This window comes from Leucoraja erinacea, chromosome 23, assembly GCF_028641065.1.
Source record: "Leucoraja erinacea ecotype New England chromosome 23, Leri_hhj_1, whole genome shotgun sequence".
Taxonomy (NCBI): Eukaryota; Metazoa; Chordata; class Chondrichthyes; order Rajiformes; family Rajidae; genus Leucoraja; species Leucoraja erinaceus.
The window spans coordinates 28,082,670-28,106,544 of record NC_073399.1 but is presented as its reverse complement, the minus strand read 5'-3'; the positions used below and the strand labels follow the sequence as shown (position 1 = coordinate 28,106,544).

At 45.8% G+C, this 23,875-nt stretch overlaps 1 protein-coding gene across 1 annotated transcript in view; it reads right to left on the bottom strand.

The window, feature by feature from the left end:
- Positions 1-23,465, bottom strand: part of engase (endo-beta-N-acetylglucosaminidase) — a 48,069-nt gene extending 24,604 nt beyond the window's left edge. Inside the window, exons 1-7 of the mRNA XM_055654187.1 lie at positions 23,389-23,465; positions 15,745-15,949; positions 14,900-15,048; positions 12,238-12,392; positions 4,250-4,398; positions 2,871-3,036; positions 420-523 (exon numbers count right to left, since the gene is read on the bottom strand). Coding sequence (XP_055510162.1) covers positions 420-523; positions 2,871-3,036; positions 4,250-4,398; positions 12,238-12,392; positions 14,900-15,048; positions 15,745-15,949; positions 23,389-23,440 — 980 coding nt within the window. The 5' untranslated portion in view covers positions 23,441-23,465. The remainder of the gene's footprint in view (positions 1-419; positions 524-2,870; positions 3,037-4,249; positions 4,399-12,237; positions 12,393-14,899; positions 15,049-15,744; positions 15,950-23,388) is intronic.
- Positions 23,466-23,875: the final 410 nt, after the last annotated feature.

Below are 23,875 nucleotides of genomic sequence, written 5' to 3'. Positions count from 1 at the left end.
TTGGATTATAATCGCCTGGTTACCTTGTGTTACTGATTATTCATTTTTGTACCATTGATTATGGTATATTTATTTGTGTGTTATTGTGTTTACAGGCCTGTAAAGCTGCAGCAAGCAAGAATGTCATTGTTCCATTGTCAATACATCTGACAATGAAACAGATCAACTCTTTCAGGATAATTAGCGTGGTCAGCTTCAGATGCCAGCAAAGCTTCAATCACTGCCGTACACATGTCTCATAACCCAAGCCTCACAGCTACAGATGATCCTAGCTACTTTATCCTTATGTTGCACATGGACACCAAGATCTTCTGTCTGGAAGCAAATACCATTAGCGCCGACTTTAATGCAGCTTATCGTCTACAAATATGGCATAACAAATCATTTATTTATGAGTTCAGAAATGCTTTGCAACTTACTTGTGTTGGTTTTGATGGAAGCTCTCCTTATCCAGAGCCTCATACACCCAGCCAGGACCGAACAAAGCTCCCGACAAGTTGTACTTCCTGATCAGCTCGAAGGACTGGAACACAACGCAAATCATCACAAAAATACTTCACTCTGAAGTTGAAAATATCGCAAATGAAAAAAGCTGAGAGGTTATTGTACCTGGTACTTCGCTTCCCCATAAAACGACAACACCTTCCCGCTCTCCCTTCTTCCCCCAAGCCTTTCCTCTGCCCCCCCCCCTCCCCCCCCTCCCCCCCGTGCCCCACCTGGGCTCATATTTCTTTCTACCCTCTCCACCTCCATTTCTTCCTCCTCAATTCTTTTGTCTCACTTCTGTCTTTTCATCTCTGGCCTATCGTAACCCGCCCTTCACCTGTATCCACCCATTAGCTGCCAGGCTTTGACCTTCCCCTCCTCTCTTCCACTCGTCCCGGCCCAAAACATCACCTAACCATGTCCTCCAGAGATGCTGCCTGACCCACTAAGTTAGTCCAGCACTTTGTGTTCTAAACTAAACGGATACTTTGGGCATGACAGAACATAGACTTTACACAATTTAGCTATAAAATAACTGCTGCAAAGACAAACTTTTATTTTCAAACCTTTCCCTCCAATTTGAAAAACGTTATTAATGTCCAGCAATAGCTTATTACCATCATTAAAGGCAGTTACAGAGGACCCTGCTGTGAATTGTGTTGAGAGCAAGGATTGCAGAAAGCTGGAATACTTGGCCACAACAGCAGAGGGCAGCAAAAACACTGGCATGGTTCTTCCTGAAGCAAAGCTCATCTCCACCAATCCAATTGGACACAGCCAACAACTATAAGAAACCACCTCAGGACAAGACTCATGATTCCGTAATGCATCTAATTACATTTATATTTTGATGCAAATATTAAAACTTCAAGGACACGTCACCATTTATTGACAACACACTTAGAGCTGCACAGCACGGAAATAGGCCCTTCAGCCCACCTTGTCTATGTTGACCAAGTTGATGCGTTTGAGCTAGTCCCATTTACCTGCATTTGGCCCATTGCCCTACACCCGTCCTATCCACATAATTGTTCAAATGTCTTTTCCAAATCAAACTTAAATGGTTCGGCTTGACGGTGCTGGAGTAACTCAGCGGGTCAAGCAGCATCTCTGGAGGACGGAGAGGCGACGTTTCAAGTCGGGGCCCTTTTGTAAACCAGCACCTACATCTGAATTGTGTCTACGTTCAAAGATAGACACAAAATGCTGGAGTATCTCAGCTGGACAGGCAACATCTCTGGAGCGAAGGAATGGGTGACGTTTCAGATCAAGACCCTTCTTCAGACTCCTCCTTCAGTCTCAACCCGAAATGTCACCCATTCCTTCTCTCCAGAGATGCTGCCTGTCCTGCTGAGATACTCCAGCATTTTGTGTCTATCTTTGATTTAAACCTGCATCTGCAGTTCTTCCCTACACGTTGTGTCTACATTCTCTCTTGTTTATTGTTCCAATTAGATAAGTCTTAGAAACGTCTGCAATAAAATACAGCCTTGAAGATCAATGCTAAGACTTCTGCAATGAAATTGCCAATTACTTCAGCTCCAATAAAATCATGTAACCAGGCTGCAAAACAGAAAAACAGAGAGACACGAGGAACTGCAGATGCTGCAATCCTGAACAAAACACAAAGTGCTGGAGGAACTCAGCGGGTCAGGCAGCATCTGTGAAGGGTATGGACAGATGATACTTTGGGTCGGGATCCTTCTTCAGTCGGTGAGCTAACCCGAAATATTGTCTGTCCATTCCCTCCACAGATGCGGTTTGACCTGCTGAATTACACCAGCACCTTGTGTTTTGAACAAAAAAAAGACAGGTGTCCGTTCGATTTTCCAGCATCTGCAGTTCCTTCTTAAACACAGGTATCCGTGTCTCAGTCTTGCAGAATGTTCTATTGAAATAAGCAGCTTGGAATATTAAAAAAAAGGCCAGTGTCATTTTTTTTCTTATTTATATGGCAAACTCATTGCAAATGTACAAATATAACGAGTGAAAATTATCTAGCGTATATTGGAATAATATAGAACCAACAACGATTTTCTGGCACCTTCAGTAGCAGAGCCTTTCTGGATTATCCATTTTGCCAGATCAACAGAGCTCACGACCTTGGAGAGGGGGGAGTGGCTGAGATACCAGCCCGCAGAGTCGGCTTTGGAAGTCGACTATGGGAACCAATCTGCCGGCTCTGGCCGGGCTGAAGGAAGGCAAATTCAAACCGCCGAGCAGCGCTGAGATCCCAATGAGGTTGAGTTCAGCTGCCTCACCCAGCCCACTTGCCACATTTATGGGGGGACTTCTGGGGGCGGGTTTCCCCGATTCAAAGAAAGGGCGGACCACCAGTTGCCAGCAAGATCGGTGGTGGGCCTGCACTCTAAATCACACATTACCCGATTGGTTTCGAACATTCCTCCAACCACATCTCCACGGCCAAACACATCTACCCCAACATAGACATCTGCCTGGCGTCCCATCAACAGGTCGAACGTCCGCTCCAGGTGCTCCTCCGTCCAGTTGTAGTTCAGGTAAATACCGTCACAGGAATCAAAGAAAACTCTACCGGGAATAAAACACTGGTTTAAAATGTCTGGCAATAAGACTTCATATCAGATCAACTAGCTTGCGTTTCTCACTGAATTGTGTACATTTATTAAAATGTAATCCACTTTGAAACCCCATTCCAGTGTCTGCAGTCTCTTGTGACTTTAGTGCAATTTGGAATCGCTGAGAGATTGAGCAGTAGATCACAGTTAATGACACAAGGTTGACAGGGTGGTGAAGAAGGCTTTTGACACATTGGCCTTCATCAGTCACGCATTTGAGCACATAAATCGGGGTGTGATGTCGCAGTTGTGCCAGACACTGGTGAGGCCATATTTAGCGTATTGTTCAATTTTGGTCACCCTGCTATAGGAAGGATATAGGAAGGAAGATGATATTGCTAAGACTCAAGAGCATCAAGGAGAGGTTGTGTAGGCTAGGGCTTTATCCCTTGGAGTGCAGGAGGCTGAGGGGTGATCATATAGAGGTGTACTAAATCATGAGGGGAATAGATAGGGTAAATGGACAAAGAATCTAACCCAGAGTAGGGGAATCAAGAACCACAGGACATAGGTTTAAGGAGAGAGGGGAAAGATTTAATAGGAACCTGAGGCGCAACTTTTTCCACTCAGAGGTTGGTGGGTAAATGGGACAAACAAAATGGAAGTGGTTGAGGCAGGTACAATAACAACATTTGATAGACACTTGGACAGGTACATGGATAGGAAGGGTTTAGAGAGATGTGGGCCAAACACAGTTAAACGGGACTAGCTTAGAAGGGACATCTTAGTTAGCATGGGCAAATTGGGCCGAAGGGCCTGTTTCCATGCTGTGTGATTCTATGCCTCTATCAGCATTTAATGAACTGATGGTCAGAATCAAAGTTGATCTTGTGCAGGAACTTAAAGGAACTTAAACCAAAGACAAACGCAAAATGCTGGAGTCGCTCAGTGGGACAGGCAGCATCTCTGGAGAGAAGGAAGGAGTGACGTTTCGGGTCGGGACACTTCTTCAGACTGAATCATCATGCCTTCCTTCTCTCCAGAGATGCTGCCTGTCCCGCTGAGTTACTCCAGCATTTTGTGTCTATCTTCAAAGTTGATCTTGTTGAGAGGTGATTTTTCACAGAGGGAATTGAATGATTGGGACACAAGTGCGATAGTGATGCATTGATACTACTCCAACAGCAGGCAACAAGATACAGATGATTCCCATAACAGGCACTTACTTGTTCAATTCATTCAGCTCATTCTGCCATTCCAGTTCACCAGTCTCCAACACACTATCATACCAGATAACTAGGCTCTGAGGAACAGCTTGCTGCATGCTGGCACGTAGATAGCTGAGAAACTCAGGCACATTCTTAACCGCAGTGGCCTGGGATAGATACAAAACAAAGGATATTAACACTGCAACATGCAAGTATCATTAGTTGAAGACAGAAGATGGCGGGTGCCTCAAATGTACAACAAAGGTGGTGGAGTCTGATATGGTAGTGGTGTTTAAAGGACTTAGAGACAGGCAGGAAAAGGAGTGATACGCAACGAGGAGCGGCCTCCAACGGGAAGAAGCCGGGGACTCTGGTGCCGACTCACCGTTGCCGTCGCGGAGCTGGCCGAGACCGGAGCGGGTGGAGCGGTGGAGGAGCGCTGCTGCTGCTGCTGCTGCTGCTGCCGATGCCGCTGCTGCTGCTGAGTCGGAGGCTGCTACTGTGGGTCTGCGCGCCGGAACCCCCGGGCCGGCTCCCTGCGCTGTTCTATACTTTCCATCTTGAAGAGCTCCTGGAGCGGGGCTAACACCATTGCCCCGCGCGCGGCTGGAACGGCCATAGGTTCTGATTGGCTCTAACACCAAGACCCTACCCTATCTATGCCTCTCATAATTGACAATGACTCTCATCGGGGGGGGGAGAGTTCATCAAGTCTGGCCTCCTGGATGTTTACTCCCGTAATTACTGGTTCCATGTATGGCTAAAATTTCGTTTGACCTCCAGGGGTCCCAAATCTATGACCTTGACTCTCCTCTCTCCTGTAGACTTGAAGGCAAATTAATGGCCAAGCATGGTGCGCGTCAAAACTGTTTATAACATTACCATGTCATATGATTGTCTACCCTATCTATGGGTAGCAATTACATCCTAACGGTCAATCCCGAACACTGATCCAAATTTTCCAACATCTCCCTTTAGTTGAAGCACTCTACCCAAATGTCCGTCAAAACAGTTATCACATTATGTATATTCTGCTTTAGCCCCCGGTATGAACCCGTCTGGATTTTCCAATTTTTACACAGAAACAATACACATCCCCCCCTCCAGCCATCCTGCCTCCTACTCCTCCATATCTCCAGCCATCCTGCCTCCTCTCCTTTTCCCCCCTTCCCCATCCCCGTCCTAGATTTCGTCCTCTGGTTTCACACTTCATGCCTCCTTATCTCACACGTCTTGTCTTTTCATCTCTTGCCTTTGTCCAACTATCTGCCTATCAACCTCCCTCCCTCTCACTTGTCTCCATCCATCACTTACCAGGATAGACACCAAAAACTGGAGTAACTCAGCGCAAGAGCGGAACTCACTATCAAAACATGGAGGGGACGGGGGACATCATTTTTTGGCGGCCACGCGTGCATGCGCACACTCACACACACGCGCGAGGCTTCGGAGGTTCAATCCAGCGCTAAAAGCGGAGATTTTTAAATCGGCATCACAAAAACTTGGGGGGGGGGGGATGTCCCCCACCTCTCAAAACATGGGGGGGGGGGGGCGTGTCCCCTCTGGCCCCCCCGGGTTTTCCGCCCCTGACTCAGCGGGACAGGCAGCATCTCTGTAGGGAAGGAATGGGTGGCATTTCGGGTCGAGACCCTTGTTCAGACTCGACCTGAAACGTCACTCATTCCTTCTCTCCAGAGATGCTGCCTGTCCCTGCTGAGTTACTCCAGCTTTTTGAGTCTATCTTCGGTTTAAACCAGCATCTGCAGTTCCTTCTTACACATATCACTTGCCAGGCTTTGTCCTGCTTCCAACTTTCTCTCTTACCCCCCGCCCTCGACCCCCCCCCCCACCTCTATAGTCAGTCTGAAGGGTCTCAACATAAAATGTTGCCTATCTATATCTGCCCGAGATGTTGCCTGACCCGCTGAGTTACTCCTGTGCTTTGTGTTTTGTGTAACATTACGAATGTTAACTGCACACATGACATTCACTCCAGAGAGTTAAGGGCCTGTCCCACCAGCATGCGTGGTCGCTTGAGGCATACGGCCTCGCGGGGCCGGTCCCACTTCAAACCACGGAGGCGTATGGAGTTATGCGGGGCTGGTCCCGACATCAAGCGGGGCTCCAAAAATCCTGCACTGTCCGAACATTCCGCGCGCCAACGGCCTGTCGGCCCACGGGCGCATTGAGGGCATAAGCAGCGTCTTGACGTCGTACGCTGCGTCGTGACGGCATGCGCCTAGCGCGTGGTGTTGCGCAATGACGTCACCGCCCGGCGTGCCGTTGCGTGATGACATCACAGCCCGACTCCGTGTGACGTCCAGATTCAGTCGGCCCGCCTCCTGCCCAGCTGATTGGTGAGTATGATGTCGGGACCAGCCCCGCACAACTCTATACGCCTCCGCGGTTCAAAGTGGGACCGGCCCCATTCAGCCGTACGCCTCAAGCGACCACGTTTGGTCGCACTAGACGCATGCAATCGCATGCTGGTGGGACACGCCCTTTACAGACAGGTTTTCAATTGGGCCATAACTTTAAACAAACATACAATTTAATCTGGAACCAAGAACCTCACAAGTGTGCAGGCTCAGTATTGAGAAAGAGTCTAGTTATTTCCCAGAGTCATGCTGCCCAGGACTACTATGTTTTTGAATAACAACTACATTGTCTAAAGGGGCTGTCCTACTACGGCAACCTAATTGCCGAGTTTAAAAGAGTTTGCCCCCCGACTCATACTCGCAGCATGGTCGACACGAGGTCCTAGGAGGTGTTTGTAACTCTCCTTCATGCTCGAGAGTAGTCCCCGTGTACTCGAGGCCTCAGCTAGGTCGCGGCGTATTTTTCAACATGCCCACAAGTTAAAAAAAAGGTCGCCATGGAAAAAAAAATCAATATTTTTTTTACTCGTAGGTTTAGTCGAAGTAGGTCGTAGTAGGTCGGCACGTTAATCGTAGGTAATTGAGGGTTGTCAAAGGTAATCAAAGGTAGTCGTAGATAGTCTTCAACATAAGTCGAAGGAGGTCGAAGGAGGTCTTCAACATGACACTTTTTCAAACTCTCCTAAACTCTTCTAAACTCGCCAATTAGGTCGCGGCAGTGGGCAGCCCCTAAAGGCTTTTACTCCCTCCAGATGGATACGTATTTAGACACAAATAGTCCATGGAAAGATGCCGAGCTATTCATGTGGGCAAAAGGACACAAAGTACTGGAGTAACCCGAGAAGTCACCTAGTTTAGTTTAGTTTATCATGGTCACATGAGGTACAGTGAAAAGCTTTTTTGTTGCCTGCTACCCAGTCTGCAGAAAGACATGATTACAATCAAGCCATTCACAGAGTACAGATTAGGTTAAAGGGAATAATGTTTAGTGCAAGATCCAGAGATGCTGCCTGACCCACTCGGTACGCATGACAATGATAAAATAAACCAAACAAAATCAAAACAGGTGCTGTCTCGGGTCGAGACCCTTCTTCAGACTATTCAAGTGGGCCCCCTATTAAACAAGGGCATTGAGACTTTTGTAATACACCACATGGCTGGTAAATAATACATGCTGAGGGCTCTGTGACATAGTTATTAAAACAAAACTCTGGTTGTTAAAATGTAATTGGGTTTGCCGTATCCCTCTGTGCAAGGACTCCACTCATAGCGGTTATGACTGTCAGTGTGATTGGATACTCCGTTTGATATCCATTTAATCAGTATTTTTATTTTATTAGGACCCCATTATAATAATACCAGTCACCGCACAGCAAGCGAAGGAATTCCATTCATGGACTCAGGGATATGCAATTCACTCCAACAAAAACTGTTAATGCTATAAAACAATTCAAATCATGATTCGCCTGGAGACTATTAATTTGGAGAAATCAAAGTTTCAGAAGCAAGAGCTCCAAGCAAGGGAGCAACTAATTATTTGTCTGTTACACACACACACACAGACACACACACAGACACAGACACAGACACAAAAGTAGGAAGTGAAGTCAAAACACAAGTAGGTTCTTGATTAGTACGGGTGACAAAGGTTATGGGGAGAAGGCAGGAGAATGGGGTTGAGAGGGAAAGATAGATCAGCCACGATTGAATGTCAAAGCAGACCCAATGGGCTAAATGGTCTTATTCTACTCCTCTTTTGAACATATCAATAAGCAAATGAGGATCTGCATTACCATCACAGACAATGACAAATAAATTGAATCTTGAATCTTGAATCTTGACAGAATGCAATTTACTCTTTGAAACAGCACACTCCACAAAAGGAAACATCACAAGGGAGTCAAACATTCAATAGTATCATGGATGAACTAACTCAATCCATTTTTCCACTATATTCAGACTTGGGGGATTTCATCTTTTCAAGAAATTCAATTTCTTATTTACTGAGGGTTTTATTCAATTTAAAATTAAATTTTAATCCCTTAAAATTAAATGGTGAGTTAAAGTTCATGACCACATCGTAATGTAATGGTAATCTTGGGCACAACTCAATAAGGATAGCAATTAATGTTCCAGCTAATGCTAAATAAACACAGTAAAGGACTCAAGATGGGTCCTGGCCTGAAATGTTGCCTGTCCATTCCCTCTGTCCCAAAGACATGTGGATTTGTCGGCTAATTGGCTTCTGTCGATGCTTCTCAGGAGTAGATGCAAAAGTGGGATTACATAGAACTAGTGTGAATGGTTGGCGCGGACACAGTGGGCCAAAGGGCCTGTTTCCATGCTGTATCTTTCAATCAATAACAGTGCTTAGGTATGTTTCACTCATGCCTCTCTTCGCCCGTCCCAGCTCCACATCCCAGATAGTTTATCTGATCCTGGTACAAAATGAACAGAAACTTCCTTCAATTAATTATTATTAAGACAAAATCATTTGACTTTGGTCTCTGACTGATAGCATCGTGGTCTTTTGATTCGGAGGCCGAATGACATGTTCTCATATGTTGCATCACTAAACTAAACTAAACTAAAAAAAAATACCGCATGGAAACAGGCCCTTCAGCCAACAAAGTCCACACCAACCATCGATCGCCTGCTCACACTAGTTCCATGTTATCCCACTTTCCCATCTGCTCCCTACACACTAGGGGAAATTTACAAAGGGCCAATTAACCTACAATCCCGCACATCTTTGGGATGTGGGAAGGAAACCAGAGCACCAGGAGGAAACCCACGCAGTCACAGGGAGAAGGTGTAAACTCCAAACACAAACAGCACCCGAGGTCAGGATCGAACCGGGGTCTCTGCCGCTGTGAGGCAGCAGCTCTACCCGCTGCGTCACTGTGCCGCCCGCTAGCAGACTACTGAAAGCAGTAGTGAAACTGAGCAGCAAAACCCAAATCACAGAACTCAGCAGCTGCAGTAACAGCCGGGGCTCACACTACGACTAACAGTTTAACTTCTTTAAAATATACCTCCTGTCAGCTTCCCAGAGTACAATGTATTTTGAAAATTAAACTGCTGGCTATAAATGAAAGTACCAATTCCCCCCGAACTAATGGTGCCATAAACATTCCTTCAATAAAACCGACTGCCTCTTAAAAATCTGCTCTACAGCAGAAGTCTTTCGATTGCCAACGCAAGATCTAATAGTTTAGGTTCCTTTAGTTTGGAGATACAATGTGGAAACAGGGTCTTCGGCCCACCCAGTCCGCGCCAACCATCGATCGCCTGCTCACACTAGTTCCATGTTATCCCACTTTCCCATCCACTCCCGACACACCAGGGGCAATTTACAAAGAACCAATTAACCGACAAAGCCGCACGTCTTTGTGACGTGGCAGGAAACGGGAGCAACCGGAGGAATCCCATGCGGTCACGGGGAGAACATGCAAACTCCACACCAGAGCACCCGAGGTCAGGATCGAACCCGGGTCTCTGGCGCTGTGAGGGAGCAGCTCTACCCGCTGCTCCACCCTGCACCCAACAGTTATACTAATGTTCGGAGAGAGCGAGTTAAAATATTCTGGAAGATATTCAGAGTACTACAGGCTGGAACACAACAAGAAACAAATTAACTGCTCAACGAGGCATCATCAGCTCCTGAGCATGAAATTCTCCAAGTGAACAGCAGCTCGTGATGAAATACAAACATCCTATCTGTTGACAATAAACTGACATTTATAGTTAAACTGTTAACTGGAATATTTACGAGTCAAGATCTTTTTCAAACCCCACCATATAACATCTCCACATAATTTCTTGGCTGTGAAACTGGGCAGGCAGCTTGCACTCAATCTGCCTGCAAATCTGCACTAACTAGCACCGGAAGGCAAAGCTCGGAACAGCAGCCAAAGATTAGCTCTTTCTCACTCACTCTGGGAATACTCCGCACTTCTCCAAGGCCCATATGTGCTGCAGCTCCTCAAAAGCACAATCACCTCGATCTCGCAGCGGCTCCGATGTCGAGTTATTCACCTTCCATCATCGCCTTCTTGCAAACTCTCCCAAACTTCTTGCAAAACTCTTCTTCACTCCCTCCCTCTTCATTAAACTCGAGCCTGTTAGAAATTCCTCTTCCTCACATTGTCCCAATCCCTTCATTTGTCTTGATTTTGCATTCTGAAATTCACTCCAAACTTTTTTTCTCCATTTGGAACTTTCTTAAATATGACCTCTCTGACCAAGCTATTGTTATATTTTGTAGAGATTACCCCCTTATCTTGCAATCCATTGTTATTTTGTATCTCTGTGCACTATCTTGGGAGAGACCTGCTTTAAGTGATCTACATTGATATCACCTCCCTCTATATAATATCGTTTCGCCGAACACCTCCGCTAGCAATAACCGAGCTATCCCGGTGGCTCGCAAGCTCACCAAGTTACACCTCCTGCCTGGGTCTCCTCCATGGCCACAGCGAGCAGCACCGGAAATTGGAGGAACAGCACCTCATATTCCGTTTGGGGAGTCTGCATCCCGGGGGCATGAACATCGAATTCTCCCAATTTTGTTAGTCCTTGCTGTCTCCTCCCCCTCCTCAGCCCCCTGCTGTCTCCTCCCATCCCCCAGCCTTCGGGCTGCCTCCTCCTTTTCTTGTTCCATTTGAGAAATTAAACACTCTTGAGATGCTTGATCTTTCCAGCTTTTTTGTCACCATCACCTCCCTCTACCTGCCTGCATCTTGTTCCATTTGACAATTAAACACTCTTGATGCTTGATCCTTCACTGTCCAATAGATGGGACTGCATTAACCATATTTTGTTTTTCTCCACTCAAACATAACAAAAGAATCTTAACCTTTGTAGGCTAATTGGCCTCTGTAAATTGTCCCTAGCCTGGAAGGAGTGGGTGCAATATTGGGATAACATAAAACTATGAGTGAATGGGTGAATGGTTGGCGTGGACTCAATGGGCCAAAGGGCCCATTTACATGCTGCATCTTTAAACTAAAAAAGCCTTGTGCGATTGAGCAACAGCAATGCATTTTGCGAGGTTACCCAGAGAAAATCCTAATGAATAAACAAAAATGGACACAGTGCTGGAGTAACTCAGCAGGTTCGGCAGCTTCTCTGGAGAACATGGATAAATGACAATTTGAGTCGAGACCATTCTTCAGACTGGAGTTACTGCAGCATTTATTTAATTTAGATTTAGAGATACAGTGTGGAAACAGTCCTTACACTACTTCTATCCAGCACATTAAGGACAATTTATCAAAGTCAATAAACCTACAAAACTGCATATCGTTGGAGTATGGCAAGAAACCGGAGCACCTGAAGAAAACCCACAAGGTCACAGGGAGAACATACAAACTCCATACAAACAGCACCCATAGTCAGGATCGAACTTGGGTCTCTGGCACAGTAAGGCAGCAACTCTACCGCTGCACCACAGTGGTGCCTTTTGTGTATTAACCAGCATCTGCAGTTCTACTCTCGAAAATCTTAAAGAAGAAGGGAATCTTGAAATCGCTGGAAGAATTATTATTCTCTCCCCTCATTAGAGAGGAGGCCAGCAATCTTTACCAAATGAACCACAGTCAATGAATCCTAAATCGTGTTACTCACACTCAACTTGTTTTCAATGTTGATCAACCATCCATCAAACCGAAACCACTGGGCTATCGTCACCAGCTTGTCCGCCAAGGCACAGAATGACTCCTTGTTTTTCAAGAAAGTCTCACAGACTGCAGCCCCTTCCTTCCATTCTGTGATGAAAGTTCCTGAAACCAAATCACAGGTACCACAAGGATCAAAGTCTTTCACCTATTAAGATAATTTTCCATGGGGAATAGGATGAGGTGATATTTTGGGTCAAGACCCTTCGTCAGACTGAAAGTCAGGGGAGAGGGAAATTAAATTAAAGGTATGAAAAGGACAAATTAAAGCCAGCAACGCTGATCAAGAAAAGGTGCTCACAATGGTCCATTGTTGGCTGTGGAGAAGGTAATAGTGAGTGGACGGTTAATGCTCTATGTAAAGTTATTAATCAAACTGAAGACCGCACAAAATAAATCCAATTACACATAACTGGAACTATTCACTGATATTTGCAGTGAGCTGGAAATAAATGCAAAGTTCCATCTCAATGTTAGCACTGGAAATGATTCAAAGATTGGGATCTAATCCTTGGAGGCAGCAATTAAAACGAGTTAAAAGTCAAAAGGTAAAAATAGTTCCTCTCAACCACTCTCCCCAGAACTCCTTGGTTAGCGCACGGGCGACACTCAAGGACTGGAGGCACCAGCTCATTGTAGTGTTGTTTAGTTTATTGTCACTTGTACCGAGGTACAGCAAAAGGTTTTTTGTTGCACGCTATCCAGTCAGCGAAAGACTTTTCATGATTACAATCCAGCCAGATACAGGATAAAGGGAATAATGTTTAGTGGAAGTTAAAGTCCAGTAAAGTCCGATTAATGATCGTCCAAGCGTCTCCAATGGGGTAAATGGGAGCTCAAGACCGCTCTCTATTGGTGAAAGGAATGGATCAGTTGCTTGATAACAGTTGGGAAGGAAATGTCTCTGAATCTTGAAGTGTGTTCATAAGTTATATGAGCACAATACCGCTGATAGAGCACTAGGGGCTAGTGGAGTCAAGGGATATGGGGAGTAGGCAGGCACGGGTTATTGATACAGGATGATCAGCCATGATCACAATGAATGGCGGTGCTGGCTCGATGGGCCGAATGGCCTCCTCCTGCACCTATTTTCTATGTTTCTATGTGTATAATAAGGCCATTCAGTCCATCAAGTCTACTCCGCCATTCAATCATGGCTGATCTATCTTTCCCACTCAACCCCATTCTCCTGCCTTCTTCCCATAACCCCTGGCACCCTTTACTAATCAAGAATCTGTCAATCTCCGCCTCTGCCTTTGATTAGTTTTCGGTGTCAGAGGTTATGGGGAGCAGGCAGGAGAATGGGGTTAGGAGGGAGAGATAGATCAGCCATGATTGAATGGCAGAGTAGACTTGATGGGCCGAATGGCTTAACACTCCTATCACTTATGATCTTAAAAATATTCATTGATTTAGCCTCCACAGCTGTCTGTGGCAATGAATTCCGCAGATTCACCACCCTCTGACTAAAGAGATTCTTCCTCCTTTCCCCTTTCTAAAAGTACGACCTTCTATTCAAAGGCTATGCATCTTGTCCTAGACTCTCCCACTAGCGGAAACATCCTCTCTATCCAGGCCGTTCACTATTCAGTAGGTTTCAATGAGGTTTCCCCCTCGTCCTTCTAAACTTTAATACCAATGCTTGATTTACAAGCATATATTTTTGGAATAATGTGCTCAAATTTATACCTGGCAGCATGGTGGCATATATGTTTCATTTACACGTTTTCAATTACACGCTGCTTTTCAAGAGCGCAGCCCGAGGTGGAGCCTCGGCGGCAGCAGCGGAGCCTCGCGGCGATGGGGCCTTGGCGGTGGCGAAGCCTCGCGGGTCGACACGCAGTCGGCAGTGATTGAGAACATGGGGGAACCGCCGTGAGGGGGTGGGCAGAACATAGTAACATAGAAAATAGAAAATAGGTGCAGGAGGAGGCCATTCAGCCCTTCGAGCCTGTACCCCCATTCAATATGATCACGGCTGATCATCCAACTCAGTATCCTGTACCTGCCTTCTCTCCATACCCCCTGATCCCTTTAGCCACAAGGGCCACATCTAACTCCCTCTTAAATATAGCCAATGAACTGGCCTCAACTACCTTCTGTGGCAGAGAATTCCACAGATTCACCACTCTCTGTGTGAGAATTTTTTTCTCATCTCGGTCCTAAAAGATTTCCCCTTTATCCTTAAACTGTGACCCCTTGTTCTGGACTTCCACAACATCGGGAACAATCTTCCTGCATCTAGCCTGTCCAACCCCTTAAGAACAATGGAGGAAACGGCGATGAGGAACCGCCATGAGGGAAGAACAACGGATAATGGGAACACGGCGTGGGGGAGGGGGGGAGAACAAAGAAGGAGCTGGCCTATATAACTTTGTCAGCGCCATTAGTGGCCGCTATTTACATGCCTCAGGTATGCTTGCAAAACATTTCACTGTGCCTTGTCACACGTGACAATAAAGTTTTCCACTCCCTCCTGTGTACAATGCAAGGTGTCTGCACGTCACATATACATACGCAAGTCGTTTTGCTTTTGCCTTCCACGCATCAGCATATTGAGAAACCAGGGTGGTACAAGGCGGGAGTTTTGTTGTAAAGGAGCTGCTGTTTACCGAGGATGGGGACTCCATGTTTGTGTGCAGCATTGGTCCAGCAGGAAGGTGGGATAGTCACCATTCGATGGCTGAAGTACACAAAGATGTCGATGTACGACCAGTGGTAAAAGACAAAAGGGTTCTCATCACATGTTCCTTGTATATACCTGAAACCAAAGCAGTAGGTTAGTGGCAAATCTGTCAGGAAGACACAGAGTAAAAACACAATACGATGCCACCACACACGCACGCGCGCACACACACACACACACACACACACACACACACACACACACACACACACACACACACACACACAGCTGAAGGTACTCAGCGGATCAGGCAGTACTTGTGGAAGGAATGAACAGACTAGATTTTGGGTCGGGACCTTTCTTTAGACCTTTGGCTTTATGGACTACCCTCTGAGTGACAATGTTGCCCCTGAGGTCCCTCTCAAATCCTTCCCTTCTCACCTTAACCCTACACCCTCTAGTTTAAGAATCCTCTACCCTGGGGAAAAAGACTGGGCATTCACTTTATCCATGCCCCTCATGGATCTTGTACATGGGTTTCCTCCGGGTGCTCTGGTTTCCTCCCACATTCTTCCCAATTCCATGTAAACCGTCGCTAGTGTGTAGGATAGAACAAGTGTATGGATGATCGCTGGTCGGCACGGACTCGGTGGGCCGAAGGGCCTGTTCCCACACTGTATCTCTACACTAAACCTAACACAGTCCCAAGATAACAAAATTGTGTAAAGGAGAGACGGTGCTGTAAAAGAGAATCACACTCAGTGTTTTACTTTCACCGAGGTTGTCTCCTCTCTAGGACATCACGTGGACGTGCTAGTTTTGAAGACGCACCTATCGTTCAAGTATCCTCCAGCCATGTCGTGACAGACTAGTGTCCTTGGCCGATTACACTGTAGAGGAGGCTGGCGTGGAGCTAAGGAGATAACCGCTCTGTTGAACTGATGGTCGTGCAAAGCGGGATGCCAGCGATTGAGCTCCTCGAGTGATGTGATGTAGAAGCTGATAGGAGCAGTGGTGTCACGGTCGTAGCAATGGCCTAGAGTCAACAAAGAATCCAAACAATTAAAGGGCTTAACTCCCATGGACACACAACACTGGCAAACACTAGAACGTTTCATGTACGTGCACGGCAGTACATCAAAACCAGCTTGTGGTAACCTGCAAACAGTATCCTACAAACATGCTTTAGATATTGTCCAGACAACATGAACCTTTATTTCTAGAAACAAGGAACTGCAGATGCTAGTTTACACAAAAGGACCTAAAGTGCTGGAGTAACTCAGCGGGTCAGGCAGCATCTCTGGAGATCATGGATAGGTGACGTTTCAGGTCGGGACTTTTCTTTAGACTTGAAACATCACCTATCCATGTTCTCCAGAGATGTTGCCCAACCCATTAAAGTTTATTTTCTTTATTAGATGCAACTTTACTTCAACATTGAGCCGGACACAAAGTTCTGCAGGAACTCGGCAGGGCCGGCAGCTTGTGTCAAGGGAATGGCCAAGCAATGTTTCAGTCTGAAGAAGGGTTCTGACCCAAAACATTGTCTGTCCATTCCATTCATAGATGCTGCCTGACCCACTGAGATCCTCCAGCACTTTAAGGTTTGCTCAAAATTCCAGTATTGAAATTGATTAAAAGATACAGCATGGAAACAGGTCCTTCGGCCCATCGAGTCCATGCCAACCATCGATCACCTGTTCACACTAGTTCTATGTTATCCAACTTTATCATCTACTCCCTACATACTAGAGGGACAATTAACCTACAATATGCATGCATTTAGGATGTGGGAGGAAACCGGAGCACCTGGAGGAAACCCACTTGCTTTCAGGGAGAACGTGCAAACTCCACATTGACAGTTACTCTAAGTAAACTGGACCATGATAGAGCAAAAGCCAAAGTACACAAAAGTGACCAAAGTCTATACTGGTTCAGTTCCGAGATCAGAGTGTGGTTAGCATTCCGAGGGTGGCTCAGGAATCTGATGGTTGCTGGGAAAAAGTATTTCTTAAACCTGGTGGTTCAAATGGATTTTAATAGTAAGATTAAACGAGAACTTACCAGTTTGAAGTTTGATCGTTATTTTATGAGGAGTAACGTTGAGGGATTACGTGAAGAACCCGCCAGGACGCATGTGTGTCATTCTTCAAAGCAGCGGTGTGAAATCACAGGTAACAGTAATGACCTGAACATAGTAAGATTAGAGAAAAAAGGATACCAGTTGAACTTTTTTATGATCGAGGGTGGGAGCGGAGGGCACGTAATCCCTCAACGTTACTCCTCATAAAATAAAGATCAAACTTCAAACTGGTAAGTTCTCGTTTAATCTTACTATTTTACTTCGGAGTCACGTGAGTGACTACGTGAAGATTTCAAAGCTCTGTGATTTCATGCCGTGGGAAACGAGTCCATGCCTCACAACTGCCTTAATTGACTAAGGGAGGAAATAGTGTTAACGTATTCAAACATGAATCTGACATTGAAATTCCATGATGAACTATTAACAACAATTATAGCCCCTTATGGGGTAATCATGATACAGATCTAATTTAGATTCTGCAATGTCACATCTCATTGTCTCTGTGCTGTTTAGAGTTCTCTATGTATAAGAACAAATGTCTCATAATGCATAGGCAATCATCTATTGGGTATGCACTGAACTCTATATGAGGCCTGACGATCCCGGTCTGTTCTGTTAAACTCATTCGTGGATGTAAAAAGTTATTTTACTCGTAGAAGAGGTGTTACTATCCAGCCTTGATTTATGTAAAGACTGAATTCTATGTGCTGAGACCAATGCCATAAGCATGACCATGTTATGTGCAAGTCTATGCAGGGACAGAGCTGTAGCTGGTGACCAATTCCTCAGTAATGTTGGACTATACTCATATACCATATATGGGAATACTAGTCCTTGGGGATAATATTAAAAATTCCCCTCATGAGTTTAGTCACCAGGGCGTGAGACCCGACAGAATGACGCTCTGATCCTTGCCCCAGAATACGGGAAAGGCACTTCTGGCGCAGTTTGTGGCACTAAACTGAGCCCTTCATCATAGTGGAGGCTAGCCAGGAATTTCAGAACAGAAGTTATGTTCGTCGTACAGTAGTGATGTTGTTCCTAGAACAATATTTCCCACTTCCTGATGTGGACCCGATATAGTTTATTCGTGGACTGCCTGTGAGCCACTGTAATATGTTCATTGTTCAGTTCGTTAGTCCCAGGTCCGGAAATGGTTACTTAAGATTCTGCTGACGAACACATTTGTCCTATTATGGTAGGGATGATTTTCCCGCCCGTTACGGGATGAACCAACAATCTGGTTATTTCGGAACGGAGAGCCATGTTTAGTTGTATTTTGCGTAATACCCGACTGATGAGGCAGAAAGGAGGGAATGCATAGAAAGAACAATTTCAATGCAGTGAGAAGGCAGCCATCGCTGATGCCCCAGTTTGATTCCCAAGAAACACAGATAGGCAACTGGTGATTAAGCCGAGATGCAAATAGATCAATCTCTGGTGTTTCATATCATGCTACAATATCAGCAAACACTTTGCGGTCCAACATCCATTCGATGTTTGTCATTGAATTTGCGTGACCTGGTGTCTGCCACTGAATTTGAGGTTACCTGGTAGGTAACTAGCTGATATTCAAATGTTTTTCTGAATACACCATTGCCAAATTGTGTTAGCCGGATTATCACATGATATCGATTTGATTCCACCCATGTAGTTAGTATATGTCACCATGGTGGTGTTATCAATCTGTGGTCTAACATGCAGGGGATGCATTTCTGAACAGTATGATTTTAGTCCATAGAACGCACCCAACATTTCCAAGTAGTTTATGACATGTATCTAAAGCAATGATGCTTCTTGTGCATCCCATCTATATCCACAACTAGAGATGGGGTTAGTAACACGCCAACCATGAACACTGGCATCAGTTTGTAGCACCACTCAATGGTTGCTGACAATGATAGGGTTTGAACAATGCCCAATTTTTCCCCTATCATTGTAATTCCGTGATTGCTTAGATTGGTAGCCTCATTGGTCTATACACATGACCAGTATTGGTTTTAAGTGCTTATACCTTTGTCCTTGTAATTATTGGTAATACAAAGGTCAAACAGTGTGGCTGGAAAGGCCACAGAATTGTGAATTACCCTTGCTACCAGTCGAATAGGTGGTTTACTGATGTCAATGAGGTTGTTGGCCTCAGTTAAGTCTGTACCTTCCTTTGATAATTTACCCACATGTAGACTAAGTCAAAGGTGAACCCCAAGTAGTCCTTAGTGGTGGAAGGTGTTAGCTTAGAATTAATAACGTCTATAATCCTTCCGCATAGGCACCGAATAGTAAGCATCTTTTAATGGATGCAATCCATAAAGTAGCCTATGGAATCAATTGTTTGGCAGTAACAAAGGTTTCCAATTGAGAATGAATTTACTGCACAATGTATTCAGGTTTGTCAGACCTGAATGATTGGTAACCACATATTTTTGTTTGTCGTAAAGACATTGACACGAATTCCAAAGAGTGGTGTTGGGATTTCCCCATGATTCCCTAGCATCTAGCCTCTCCAGTTCAGCATGCGCTTCCAGTTTTTCTTATCTTGAAGGCACGAACGTTCAGTTCGGTACATGCTGAACCGGGAAATTTTGTGCACAAATTCAATTGTATATCCCTGAATACTAGGTAGAAAATAAGTGTTAGTAGTTATTGCACTCCATGCCTCCCAAGAAAATGTAATCTACACACCAATTTGTGTTATTTACACTTCCTGTTTTTTGGAAGAGACCAGACCCCCCTACCTCCATGGTGACCAGTGGAAAGTTTGTTTTCTTCCTTGCAGTCGCCGTAGAGGTTGTGGCGTCGGGTTTTGGATTTGGGATTTGGGGTTGCACGTCTTCCACGAAGGCCGGTCTGGGCCAGGCCTAAAAGACCTCTGTCCTGTAGCCCGGCCTTTGAGCTTTCACCAGCTTATGTGTGTCTTCCTGCTGGTGGGTGCGTGGAGGTGCTGTTGTCGTGTGTAGGAGATCCTGCCTGTTGCCGCCTTTATGAGGTAATGGCCTCCTTATTGAGCTCTTTTACCTGTTTTGACAGGTTACCCCCAAGTAGTAATATTGATGGTTTAATCCCTCCAGGTCTGCACAGCTCTGCAAACTTAGGGTTTAAAGCTGGGCGGAGGCCGTTCTCCTGAGACTATTAATCTCATACTCCGTATTGCAGAATAATGCCACAGCGTCTTAGCTAAACATCCTGCCTTCTGACTCCCGTTCCAATGTGTTTTCAGATGTAACTGTTCACCGTGGGAAATTTTTGAGGGATACCCATTTTCCGGTGCCAAATATTTGGCAGTAGTGTCTATTACAGCCATGTTCCTGTAGTTGTTTTTAGATGTACAAACTTGGACTCCTTTTCCAGGAGGTTTCCTTGTTCTTGCAGGCCTGCACACTGATTTCTTCCTTCAGCAAAACCCCTCTTCAGAGCCAGCCCAGAATTGGCTCCCAGTACAGGAGATGCACTGTGCAGCCCTGATAAGGTGCTGCCATGGGTGTATTATATACCCATTGTGACTAGACTCCATCTCCCAGAGTCTGTCACATTGGAGCATGTGCTCCATAAGCCGCTCCATTTGGCCCCAGTAACGCTGGTCCACGCGGCATTTCTTTGCAGTTCGACTTGTCAGCCAAGTCGGGCACAGCTGATCCGACTCACGGTGATGCTGGTGCCTTTAGCTGCTGCTGGCTGCCCGCAACTCCGCGGTTTCCCCAGCCAGTGCAGCCCTTGTGGACTCTTGTCCATATTTTCCCCCTGTAAGAAACAGACACGGGAAACAAAGCATGACCGCAGTAATTCCGTTACCTGTCGGTTTGGTTTTAAAAACTTGCCACTGCAGGGGAATGCTCCCCTCGCTTGCCGTTTCAACTTGTCAGAGTCAACGGCTCTGATCTGTGTAGTCTTCCCGCCCGGCCGTGGTGTTGATCTGGCCGGCGCGGGTGCTAAGTCCGGCACAGCTGATCCCACTAACGGTGATGCTGGTGCCTTCAGCTGCTGCTGGCTGCCCGCAACTCCGTGGTCCTCCCCAGCCAGCTTTAGACGCAGCCCTTGTGGACTCTATTTTTGTCCAGTTTCCCCCTGTGAAAAACAGCGCGGGAAACAAAAAACAACCGCAGAGTAATTCACTTGCCTGTCGGCCGCGGTTTCCAATTTACCGCTGCGGGGGAACGCTCCACCCCGCCTGTCGTTTCGCAATACGTGAAGCGATATGACACGCATGCGTCCTGGCGGGTTCTTCACGTAGTCACTCATGTGACTCCGAAGTAAAATTGTTGTTATACTACCTGCCTCAACTACCTCCTCTGGCAGTTCGTTCAATATACCACCCACCCTCTGGGTGAAAAGGTTGCCCCTCTGGTTCCTATTAAATCTTTCCCCTCTCACCTTAAACCTATGTCCTCGTTCTTGATTCCCCTACTCTAGGACCCTATTCATTCCCCTCATGATTTTATACACCTCTATAATACACCTCATCCTCCTGCGCTCCATGGAATAAACTCCTAGCCTGCCAAATCTCTCCCTGTAGCTCAGGCCCTTGAGTCCTGGCAACATCCTTCTTAATCATCTCTGCACTCTTTCCAGCTTAATGGATACTGGGTGCAATTGGTCATTTCAGAATACATTAATATATCATTCAGGAGACCCATTTATACTAAATAATTTGTAGCATCTTTATTATTCGAAAAATAAAATCAGTAAACCTCACCACAGGATCACTCATTAAATGTTAGAATTGCGAGCTTCCTTACATATAACTCCTGTTTCGAGATCAAGATGAGAGTCAAAAATCTTCAGCTGTAAGGCAGGGGCACAGATGGAGAGAGACAGAAATAAATAATTTCCGCTGCAGATTTTCCATTTCAGCCACTAATTTCACCCCTCCCATTCCTGCCACACCTCTCAACAAAACATATAGAAACGCCACTTTGAAGTTCTCCTCACTCCTACGGGACTTCTATAAGACCCTCCCTCACTGCTCCCCCTCGGTGATTCCTACTGCAGCTGTATCCACCTATCACTTGTCGGGCTTTGCCCCTTCCCCCCCCGTGTTTCCAGCGTTCCCCCCCGCCCACCTCAATCAGTCTGAGGACGGGTCAAGACCCTAAACATTGGCTATGCATATCCTACAGAGTTTCGATCGGGACTCTTCTTCCGGAAGATTAAAACAGGGTCAAAGTTAGAAACTAACTCTTCATGTAAACAAGGGCGTGCAGATATAGAATAAAAATGATGGGTCTGAAAAAGGTTCCAGACCCAAAACGTCGCCTATCAATTTTCTCCAGAACTGACCCACTGAGTTACTCCAGCACTTTATGTCCTTACTTTATATATACAGACACTTGTAACTGTATCACTTGTAAGTTACCTTAATAAAGTTATTAACTGTACCTTAAACATTTGAATTATTACAGTAACATTACAGCAGTATAAAATAACTAATGCAACAGGCAGGAAACAGTTCCCCTCACTCCAGGCAATGTTCAAAATAAGCATTGTCCCCAAGGTCCCCATATGTCCCCATATGCTCAAAAAAGGTGGCAAATGCAAACCTCTTGAAAATGTTCTGGTTACTCCCCTCCCCCCCCTCCCCCCCTTCCCACCCCCACATCCTCCTCCTCCTCCTCTTCCCCTCCTATCCCCCCCCCCTCTCCTCCCCCTCCCCCTCCTTTCCTCCCGATCGGGACACCCCCCTCCTTCTCCTCAAGGACACACCACTAAACATGTCTGCTGGAATATCCTACAGAGTTTTCAAAACAGGGATTAAAACAGGGTCATAGTTAGAAACTAACTCTTCATGTAAACAAGGGCGTGCAGATATAGAATAAAAATGATGGGTCTGAAAAAGGTTCCAGACCCAAAACGTCGCCTATCAATTTTCTCCAGAACTGACCCACTGAGTTACTCCAGCACTTTATGTCCTTACTTTTATATATACAGACACTTGTAACTGTATCACTTGTAACTACCTTAATAAAGTTATTAACTATACTTTAAACATTTGAATTATTACAATAACATTACAGCAGTATAAAATAACTAATGCAACAGGCAGGAAACAGTTCCCCTCACTCCAGGCAATGTTCAAAATAAGCATTGTCCCCAAGGAGGTTTATATGCTCAAAATAGGTAGCAAATGCAAACCTCTTGAAAATGTTCTGGTTACTCCCCTCCCCCTTCCCCTCCTCCCACCCCCCACATCATCATCCTCCTCCTCCTCCTCCTCCCTCTCCTCCTCCTCCTCCTCCTCCCACCCCCCATCCTCCCCTCCTCCTCCTCCTCCTCCTCCCCCTCCCCCCTCCTCCCCCCTACCCCTCCTCCCTCCACTCTCCCACCCCTCCTCCTCCTCTCCCACCCCCCTCGGTCTCATCAGACACTCCACTAGGTCTGCTGGGGTTCCAGTCACTCACTGGGCAGCAGAGGTGTTTCATACTGAATCACGGTCTCCACTTGATGTTCCATAGTGCAGCACTGACCACTGACATCCCTGCAAAACAGACATCCGAGCAGGACAAATTACAACAGGATCATCTCCCACAATATACCAAAAGCTGTGGATCATTACATATGGCAAAGCCGTCAACAAGGATTCATTTACTGATGTTGCATAGGAGTATATAATCAGTAAAATTAAACCACATGGCGGGGGGAACCAAAGCTTCCAGCTTTCTTCCCTCCCCCCTACAATCAGTCCGAGAAGGGTCCCGAACATCACCTATCCATGTTCTCCAGAGATGCTGCCTAAACCTGCTGAGTTACTCCAGCACTTTATGTCCTTATCTGCAGTACTGTACCTTGTTTCTGCCAAATAAACCTAGATGTCACATTTCACTCAACTTCCTTATTTATGTGACAAGTTTATGTCTCCTTTTATCTCTTCCAGTTTTCTCCCCTCCT